The sequence below is a fragment of the Chaetura pelagica genome, unplaced genomic scaffold, assembly GCF_000747805.2.
Source record: "Chaetura pelagica isolate M959 unplaced genomic scaffold, ChaPel_1.0 scaffold87, whole genome shotgun sequence".
NCBI classification, from domain to species: domain Eukaryota; kingdom Metazoa; phylum Chordata; class Aves; order Apodiformes; family Apodidae; genus Chaetura; species Chaetura pelagica.
The window spans coordinates 756,692-767,291 of NW_009954189.1; the positions used below are offsets into that span (position 1 = coordinate 756,692).

General features: G+C 45.9%; 1 protein-coding gene across 1 annotated transcript in view; it reads left to right on the forward strand.

Annotated features, from left to right (window-relative positions):
- SNAP47 (synaptosomal-associated protein, 47kDa) overlaps positions 1–10,142 on the forward strand; it is a 25,420-nt gene extending 15,278 nt beyond the window's left edge. Inside the window, exon 4 of the mRNA XM_010003053.1 lies at positions 9,996–10,142. Within this exon, the coding sequence (XP_010001355.1) occupies positions 9,996–10,142 (147 nt within the window). The remainder of the gene's footprint in view (positions 1–9,995) is intronic.
- The last annotated feature ends 458 nt before the right edge of the window (positions 10,143–10,600 follow it).

The following is a 10,600-nucleotide window of genomic DNA, read 5'->3' on the forward strand; positions in this document are numbered from 1 at the left end:
AGCACTTATAATTGTGATTTGTAGCCAGACTCAGAAAACCTAAAACCAGGAGGAAGGGTTGTTGGTCATGGGCTCCTATTGAAGACACATTTTGCTACACCTCACAAAAAAGGCTCTCTAGGAGTTGCTTCTCCAGGGCTGGTTCTTGACTGTTGAACACCAACCTTGGAATACTTTACACCTGAATAAAGCCTCTCATCTTGGATGGATTGGTGTCTCTCCAGCTGCTCCCAGGGGTTTTCCAAGCACTACTTTTTCTCATTGCTCTAAAGCACAGAGCAGAGTGAAATAGTTCAGGATCTTTTGGCTCTGTTAGGAGACAACGTGGTGAGCTTTAGAGGGGAAGTGTAAAGGTGTGGAAATGAGGGAAAGTGTCATTGAAGGGAGGAATTCTACCAGTAAAAGCAGTTTTGAAAGTTATGGAGGTGGGGAATGTGTTCTAATGGGGTTTAAGGGCAGCATCATCAAAGTCCTTCAGGTGTTGAACCCCTGGAAGCATCAAGGTGAAGCTCTTGAAACTACATCTGAGCAGAACATTAAATGCTTATCTAAGGTATGTCAAGGCTTTATCTTTGCTCTTGGAGCAAGGCCAGAGGAGGCCACAAAAATAAACAGAGGGCTGGAGCAGCTCTGCTGTGAAGACAGGCTGAGAGAGTTGGGGTGTTCAGCCTGGAGAAGACAAGGCTCCAGGGTGACCTTCTTTTGCCATATTCAAGTCACTTTATAGTTGAGAAGCAGGTTAATCGTAGAATCACAGAATCACAGCCTGGTTTGGGTTGGAAGGGACCTTAAAAATCACTTATTTCCAACACCCCTGCATGGGCAGGGACACCTCCTACTACACCAGGTTGCCCAGGACCCCATCCAACATGGCCTTGAACACTTCCAGGGATGGGGCAGCCATAACGTCCCTGGGCAATTTGTTCCAGTGTCTCAGCCAAGAATTTCCTCCTAATGTCTAATGTAAATCTTCCCTCTTCCAGCTTAAAACCATTCTTCCTCGGCCTTTCACTGCATGTGCTTGTAAAAAGCCCCTCCCCAGCTTTCCTGTAGCCCCCTCAGCACCTGGAAGGTGCTCTATGGTCTCCCCAGAGCCTTCTCTTCTCCAGACTGAGCAGCCCAACTCTCTCAGCTTGGCTTCATAGCAGAGCTGCTGCAGCCCTATGGTCATCCTTGTGACCTCCTCTGGACTTGCTTCAAAAGCTCTGTCTTTTCTGTGTTGAGGGCTCCAGAACTGGACAAAAATTCATAAATGGAAAGCAGGGCAGGGAACAAGGAGCTTTGTCTCATATCCAGCTCTGTAGTCTTAAGCAGTCAGTCATGAGCTGGGTTGCAGGGTGCTCCTTGCAGAGGTGTAGCCTGCAGCTTTGCCCTTTTTTCTCCAGACAGGTCTCATCAATCAGCAGTACAGGTAACCACGTTGTTGTTTTAGCCTGCAGCCAGGGCCTGTCTTGAGTTGGTGAAGTTGCTCCCAGAAAGCATCTATGCACTACTTCAGTTCAGCTCCCACTTTGGAAATCAGCAGGATGATGGTTAATTGTGTTTGCAAAGCACTTGGAGAGCAAAGGGAGAAAGCAGCTACATGTGCCAAGTGGCATCAGACTTCCATGAAGTCATCAAAGGTGTTTGAGGTCCTTAAGTTGAGAACTGCAGTTTTTCTGAGCAGTTTCCTGTCTTGAAGGTGATGATCTTTTACTCTTTCATTATCTGTTACACAAGCACTTGTTTTTATAAAAGCAAAATAACATTACAAAGCCCAGAAGAGCTCAGCTCAGTCCCTCTTGTTGCTTGAAATGTGGGTAAGTTCAGCAGGCTGTTTGAAGCTGGAAAAGAAAGGGGAATTTGTGATGAATACCCATAGTTGTCACTCTTCCTCTTCCCTCAAAAACAAAGTACTTGTAGTAATAACAATAGATGTTTTGCAACAAGAAGTGTTGAGTGATCTGAAAATCCTTCCCTTAGAGCTGGAAGCCCTGAGCACCTGCACTTGCAGCTGGATGCCTCAGTAAAGGACCTCACCAAGACTTCATGAAGGAACATTTCTGTTCAAAAACACAGGGTTTGTGGCAATGTGAGCTGTGTTCCTCTCCTGTGCTCTGAAGATGGAGAAAGAAGCCTACAAAGTTCCTGTGGTCTCTGGCTGAGGCTCTGCCTCCTGCCTCGCTGTGGCTGACATAATGGCACTGGGTGTGGGAGGGGATGTGATAATATTAGCTTAAGGGCTGTGGTCGAGGGGGAGGGAAATTCACTAAATTTGGCTTTATTTTGCCAAACCAGTGCTTTTTAATTTCCGAAACCGTTCCTGCCAAGGAACTGGTGCCCTGAAATTTACAGTCTGCTGATGGCATATGCCATGAAGACAGAGATAGTGTTAAGGAAGTTTATTCTGTATCATCTAGAGGAAAAAAACACATCCCAGAGCATATCTTGCTTGCTTCCTCAATGTCTTCTCAGGTCTGGATGGTTCAATTTCAGTCCTTTGCTGCTTTCAGAGTCTCCTGGGTGTTTATTTGGCCTTTTATCATGCCCTCTACTCAGAAAATCACATCTGTTAGGTCAGAGAAGAAGTGTTTTATTGAGGAGCCATTCATTCCAAGTGCTAAATACCAAATTTACTCATAGAATGGCCTTGTTCCATGGCCTGTAGTGATCAACAGACAACTGATCCTAACAGACACATGTAATAACCATGCCCTGGATTTATTTATTGGAAGGCACAATGCAGGGAGAGAACAGAGGTTCTCACAACTAACACACTCTATTTGCTTGTGTGTAACTTAAGTATTTAATTGTACCAAAAATAAAAGGTGGTAGTTAAGCCTGTGGAGCTACTGGAGTACTTTTTTCCAGACAAGGCCAGTGGTATGTTGGTGGCACCATGAGTGTCTAATACTCCCTGAGAAGGTAAATAAAATCAGACTCTTGTATCAGTCCAAGACAAAATAATGGAAGAAATCAGCCACTGAGAATAAGACACTAAAAGTGACCCTCTGCACTGCCACTGGCTCTAAAGAGTTGACACTTCAAAATTTGTCTGCTTTTGCATGCTTCAGGTATAAGGAACCTCCTATCCTGTCAAACTTGCCTATTCCAGTGTTTTCAGTGCACAGAAGTTTGGTGCTACAAGAGACAGCTCCAGTTTCTAGAGCAGGCAGAAGCACTTTTGCTGGCGGCTGGTGTAGAGCTTGAGTACTCATACACCATGTACAACTCTGCATCAAGCAGAAGGAACACCTCAAATACTGTGTTCAGCTCTGGTGCCCTCAGCACAAGAACGATACAGACCTGTTGGAGAGGGTCCAGAGAAGGGCCATGAAGATGATCCGAGGGCTGGAGCAGCTGTGCTGTGAAGACAGGCTGAGAGAGTTGGGGCTGTTCAGCCTGGAGAAGGCTCTGGGGAGACCTTAGAGCACCTTCCAGTTCCTGATGGGCCTACAAGAAAGCTGGGGAGGGGCTTTTCACCAGGGAGGGCAGTGACAGGACAAGGCTTAATGGTTTGAAACTGAAAGAGGGGAGATTTAGGTCAGACATCAGGAAGAAATTTTTCACCATGAAGGTAGGAAGGTGCTGGAATAGGTTGCCCAGGGAGGTTGTTGATGCCCCCTCCCTGGAGGTGTTCAAGGCCAGGTTGGATGAGGCTTGTGCATCCTGGTCTGGTGGGAGGTGTCCCTGCCTATGGCAGGGGGTTGAAACCTGATGATCTTTAAGGTCCCTCCAACCCAAACCATTCTGTATTATTTTATACGATTCTATATGATCTGTGCTTTACGTAGCTACAGCCAAGTGCTGATAGCAGCAATCCCAAACAGGAAGCATGTTAAAGCAACATAAATCCATAAATGTTTGTAGTGGCAAATTGCACTTGTCTCATGAGGCGTTGAAAAGCGTCCTCTAGTAAATTGTGTTGCAGTGGTGTAAGATGTTTCTGCTCTCTACTGTCTCCCTGCCCATTTCCAGGTGCAGCAGGAGAGGTTGTGGACAGATCTCTTCATATTTTTGGTGTAAAATCACTCAGCTTAACCCCTGTTGTACATTTGATCTTACAATGGGACTATGAATTTGAATATTTTAGGTGTTGTCCCCCCTTGTTGCTGTCCTGCAATATGTTCAGCAACTATTAAATCCTGACACGTTATCACTGTCAGAACCTCTGTTTTCAGCCCAGTTCAGAGTTCTGCAAATGACAGTTCTTTGTTTCCTAATAATAGATGAGTTTGGCTGGAGAAGCTACATCCAAGACCCATTTTTTGTTATATGTGCTCTGCTGTAGTATCCAGACCACAGTTGCACAGGGATAATGGGTCAGGTATCAGGGAGGATTTCAGGGAGTTCAAGCTACAATTGGCAGTGCTTCCTACACAGTGACACCTTCTGTGTTTTATTTTTACTGGTGGATACTCCATGTGTTGAGATGGTCAAACATATTTCACAAGCTTTAGCTGAGTTGCATGTTTATGGTGGTATCTCAGGACCTGAACCAAACTGAGGTCTCCACTGTAGTATCTTTAGGACGCAATCTGTGTTTGTACAGTGTGGGACACCTGGAGTTTAGGTCTTCAGGTGGTCTGCCAAAATTATAAAAGTAATAAGGCTCAGAACTGAGCAGGTTCGTAGCCTTAGAGTCCTCTCCTGTCGTTCCATTTGTGTCTGTGTTGTGACTGTCTCCAGCTAAGCTAGTTGCTGAGCTCTCACTTGAACCAGAGCAGAGAGGAGTGGGCAGCTCTTGAACTCCTCTTGAAGCAGCTACATAAAATAGAGCAAATGAATCATGACCTAAGCATCCTGCATTGTCTAGGACCCCAAAATCTATACAAGAACTTGGGGTAATTGGATAGTCACCTTTTCTCCCAACAAGGCCCAAATCTGCTGCAGTTAAACATTTGACACAGGCCAGATTTAGAGGAGTGACAAATTTGGTTCCTTGTTTTTGACAACAAGAGCTCTGTGCGTGGGAATATTAGGTAACTTGCTTCAAGTTGCACAGAAAATCTGTGGTGGAGCCATGAGGGTAAATCAGACTTTCCAAATTATAATCAGGCATAAATCTGAAGCTGTCTCAATGTGAGATTGACCATTGCCTGAGGAAATGTGCCTCTAAAAGTATCTTTGCTGGGCTCATACCTGCTGCTTGGCTTTGTGTAACAGCGTTTCACACTGAGTTTTCATGTCTTGGTTCACCATCCAAATTACATGCTGGCACAGAAGGCACTGCTGCTCTGAGCAGCTGACAGAACTGGAGCAATGATAACTAAACCTCTTGCCATCATTTTGCTTTGCAAAAATAGTGACCAGCTTTGGCCAGACTTCAGATTCCAATAACTCTTTCCAGCAAGCTCCATGGGCTGTGCTGAAAAAGCATCTTAACTGTTTCAGTTCCCAGTGGATTGAGTATCATAGAATCCCAGACTGGTTTGAGTTGGAAGGGATCTTAAGTATCATCTAGCTGCAACTCCCTTGCATGGGCAGGGACCCCTCCCACTAGAAGAGGTCGCTCCAAGCCCCATCCAACCTGTCCTTCAACACTGCCAGGGATGGAGCAGCCACAGCTTCTCTGGGCAACCTGGGCCAGGGTCTCACCACCCTCACACTAAAGAATTTCCTCCTCATGTCTAACCTGAATCTCCCCTTTTCCAATTTTGATCCATTTCCCCTTGTCTTCTCACTATAAGCCCTTGTAAAAACAGCAGCACTCAACTTGAGGGTTGAAGATGCTGACAGACAAAGGGTTATGGGATGTATTACCAGTCTCCCTTAGGCACAGAGAATGACCAGATGAAAGTGAACCTCTTGCCTTTTATTTCTGTGCATGAGTAACCACATCATCATCACCCGCTGGGTTTCAAGGCAGAACCTACTTGGCAGGTGAACTGAGCAGAGCCCTTTAACTGCCCGAGTTTCCATTTTACTGCTTTTCTATTTTAAAAGCTTTTCTTGTTCTCAACAACTGTGTCTTTTTCTGTATTTTAAATGTTAAGTATGTTCTAATGAATGCGAAGCCCATCAAAACTAATCTAAAAAGAAGCTGTTTTTCATGGCAAACCTGGGCCTTTTTTTGGCACAATTTTGATTGACAAATAAATGTGGTGCCTCTTGGAGAGGTGGGGAAGGAGGAGGGTCTCTGCTTCTTTTCTGGATCTCCTCATGCTTTGCTGCATAGGTCTCTTGGTGGCTTGCAGTGAATGTTCCCACACTTACCTTACATGCTCACCTTGAAAGATGTCACAAACTGAGCTGTGCTGGGTGAGGACATGGCCTAGGAAAGCTGAGCTAACCTCCCTGCTGAGGGTGCTTGGTGATAAACCTCCAAAAGTGTGTGCCTTGCTGCAGCAGAAGGCAGAGGTGTTGAATGGAGCATGTGTCAAGCCATGGTCTAGAAAGCATTGGCAGCTGCTGCTGCTTTTGGTCTGGAAAACAAATTTTGGGATGCTCTTGGAGAACACTTTTTAGTAAAGTTGCTGAAAAAATATTAGCCTGGACCATCTTTAAATCATCTGCAAATGGCAAAGCACGTGTCTGCCCCTCCCATTCTTTAGGATGTACTGAAGGAGCGAGGTCTCCTCTCTTAAACTACTTTAACAATTAAAAGTTTATTGGAGTGGAGAATAAAACCCTGTAATCTTCTCTCAGCTGAACATTGGAGCTGGCTCTGCTCTTAGTTGGCTGGAGTCCCCAACATAAGGAGAGTTTGGAGCTCCTGGAGAAAGTCTAGAGAAGGGCCACAAAGGTGATCATAGGGCTGCAGCACCTCTGCTACAAGGACAGGCTGAGAGTGCTGGGGCTATTCAGCCTGGAGAAGAGAAGGGTCTAGGGAGACCTTAGAGCACCTTCCAGTGCCTGAAGGGGCTCCGGGAAAGCTGGGGAGGGGCTTGGGACAAGGGCAGGGAGGGATGGGAGCAGGGGGAAGGGTTTCCAGCTGGCAGAGGGAGCTGGAGCTGAGATGGGAGGGAGAAATTCTGGGCTGTGAGGGTGGGGAGAGCCTGGCCCAGGTTGCCCAGAGAAGCTGTGGCTGCCCCATCCCTGGCAGTGTTGAAGGGCAGGTTGGATGGGGCTTGGAGCACCCTGGTCTGGTGGGAGGTGTCCCTCTGGTGGAGGGTTGAAACTAGATGATCTTCAAGGTCCCTTCCAACCCAAACCATTCTGTGATTCTACGAAGACCCAGAGGTCTTTTTCAATCTTAATTATACTGTGACTTTATGAATGCTAGGAGTCATTTCCTATAGAGCTATTTGATGTATTTGCGTGTGTATTTGTATATTAAAAATATATGCAGAAGTAGGTGAAAGAAGGACTGATAGAGAGCCACCTCTGAACTTCCCAATTCCAAGTAGTAAAGTTACTTCCTCAGGTATTTGAGACCCATGTGCTGAATCTTGCACATGATAGATCTGGTCGAGTCATTTTTCTTTTTGCTGCGTATCCTACACCCATCTGTCAGCTCCAGTCTGGGGAATTCAGCCTCACGTTCCTGTTACTGTGAAAAAACCTGAAGTGTTTCATTTGGGATAGAAGCAGAGGGAGTTTTAGCTTGTAGTTTTGCTAAGAACAGAAAAAGGTAGATTAAGCTTGATCCATGGTTTGCTTTGTATTTTTGCTTTGGCAGCCAAATTGCAAAAGCAGTTCTTCACCCAGCCGTGTTTCTAGCTGCTTGTGATTTATGGAAAGAGCTGGGAGATATTTTGTGAGATAAATCTCAGTGCTGTGGCTGACGTCCAGCTTGAGGCAAAACATTTTGTCTGCTTAAAATTCCCCTGCTATTCCAGCTAGATGTGATACTCCTTGCTGCTTTTCCTCAAACCACTAACTTGCTTAGCTCCAAACCATGGGACTGCTGTGGAATTCAGCCCCACGTGTGGATAAAGGAGCTGCTGATGTTTTGCAGCAGCTTTCTGCTTTCTTTGTATGTAGAAAGGAAAACAAGAAAACAGAGTTTGCCAGTCATTGTGAAAGCATGTACAGAGTACAGTTCCTTCCCCTTATTTTACCTAAAGCCACAGATGTGTTTTGTTAAGGGGGCTGCAGTTCTGGTAGCCTCAGTAGCAGCACCTGGGTGCTCATGTACCACAGCAGTTGATGTGGGATAGTGCAGGGATAATTTGTTTTCCTGGGGACTGTTATTGCAACTGATGGGATAAACTGCTCTTATGAAGCAGGCAGTGTGAGGATATCCTCATGGACCCAGCTGTGGATGGCTAAGGAAGCAGGTCATGTAGAACAGCAGAGACAACCCCTTTGTGATCTGAAGTGATCAGACACCTTCTAGGGAAGGCAGCTGAGGATTGCCCATCAGACAGGTGCTTTCAGTTCATGCAGCCAGGCTTATTAAGGGAGTAGCCACAAGAGGGAAGAAAAGGCAATGATATAACTCATGGCTTGGACTGCTGCTAAAAGGAGCCAGTGTTACAGGGTGAGGAATTAAGGCAGATTTTTCTTGTGTTGTTTGGATCTTTGCTCTTGGACTTGGTTGTGTGAACTGATGAAGGTTAAAGTTGAGTAGGCCCCAAATGTCAGTGGAAGGTATTGTTATGGATATCTCCTACCCTTAAGAATGTATCACCTTGGCTTTCTTCTTTCACATTAGAGGCTTCTGCCCTGTTTGGACAGGCTTTTTCAAACAACAGGGTGTGCTCACAGTTTGCAGTAACTCAGGGGGTTTGCTTACAGTCCCACATATGAACAGTGATTTGCTGTGTCCTGTACACTGGTGGGTGTGTCACATAATGCTTGTAGCCTGGAATGGAGCTGCAGCCAGAGCATCTGTGTTTCCATCTTGGGTACAGCCTGAGCCTCTTGGCCACCTTGACATCTGTTCTTACCACCCTTAGTCCCTTTCCAGTTATTTGTTTGGTTGCCCAAGTCTCACTTCTCCCCTTCTGCTCCATCCAATGACACTTCTTTCTTCAGCAGACTGCAGTAATACAGTGTTTTCTGTCCTTTGACCTGGTCCCTGCCTAACCTGCTACCCCTTCAGCCACCTGATCCCCTTCTGGCTTTGCACCAGCTGTGCTCTCAATGTGTGCAACATCTCATGCCAAGCAGATAAGGGCAGGGAGAGAACAACAGAGCCAGCAAGGTGGTGTTTACATTGATTTTTACTTGTAATTAATATGCCCCTGTATCACCCTAACATTTCAGATTTTGTTTTTCTGCTCTTTAGTTCATTGCTTGGTTAACTACATTTCAGCTTATCATAGGATCACAGCCTGGTTTGAGTTGGAAGAGACCTTAAAGTTCATCTAGATCAAACTCCCCTGCATGGGCAGGGACACCTCCCACCAGCCCGGGCTGCTCCAAGCCCCATCCAACCTGCCCTTCAGCACTTCCAGGGATGGGGCAGCCACAGCTTCCCTGGGCAACCTGGGCCAGGGTCTTACCACCCTCACACTAAAGAATTTCCTCCTCATGTCTAACCTGAATCTCCCCTCTTCCAGTTTTGATCCATTCCCCCTTGTCTTCTCACTACAATCTCTTTTAAAATGCCCCTCCCCAGCTTTCCTGGAGCCCCTTCAGGCACTGGAAGGTGCTCTAAGGTCTCCCTGGAGCCTTCTCTTCTCCAGGCTGAACAGCCCCAGCACTCTCAGCCTGTCCTCATAGGAGAGGTGCTGCAGCCCTATGATCACCTTTGTGGCCCTTCTCTGGACTTCCTTCATGAGCTGCATGTCCTCCTTATGTTTAGGGCTCCAGAAGTGGACACTGTACTCCATGTGGGGTCTCATGAGAGCCAAGTAGAGGGTGGAATCACCTTCTATGACTTGCTGGTCGCACTTCTTTTGATGTAGCCCAGAACACTGTTGGCTTTTGGGCACATTGCTGGCTCATGCTGAGCTTCTTACCAGAGCAAGATGTGTCCCATTTCAGCAGGCTGCTTCAGGCCAGGCTCCAACAAGTCATCTGCTCATTTAAAGCAGTAATAGAATGAATAACCAGGAGTTTATTACATTTCTCAAAGAACCGTGTGTTGGATCACTGAAAACTCTTAAGCTTTTTTCTTCTAACAGATACTAAAGAAGCTGAAGGGCCTTGCCTTGGAGACAGAAGCTGAGCTGGAAAGACAGGATGAAGCTCTTGATTCCATCACTACCTCTGTAGACCGTGCCACCCTGACTATTGACAAGCAGAACCGCAGAATCAAGAAACTAACGTAGCGCCAGAGGGGAGAGGGTTGTGAGGAAGAGGAGGATTGGGGAGCTGCAGTTTTCAAGACTGTTTCTTTACTTGAGGTATTTGCAATATTGCCTGGAATATGATGCTGCTGATGTCGAGTTCCTGAGGGTTTTGATAATGTTTCCAGACTTGGATGATGTTTGAAGGCTGTTTTAGGATTAAAAAGGCCAAGACTTTTTAATTGTGGTGAAACAACGATGGTGGATTCTTTCCTCCAGAAAATCTGTAAATATGAAAGGTGGTGATATAATCTGAATCAACTTTTATGTGCTTTTTTTATGTTGCAGCTTTTGAAAGTTGTTGTGGGTTGTTTGGGTTTTTTTTACTACATGAAGAAATGAAGGAGAAATGAACTGCATATGAGACTACTTTAGATGATTACAGGCTATTAATTCTCTCTCAAGGTCTTTCTTTAAAATAGTTCCTAGCTGAGCTGAGG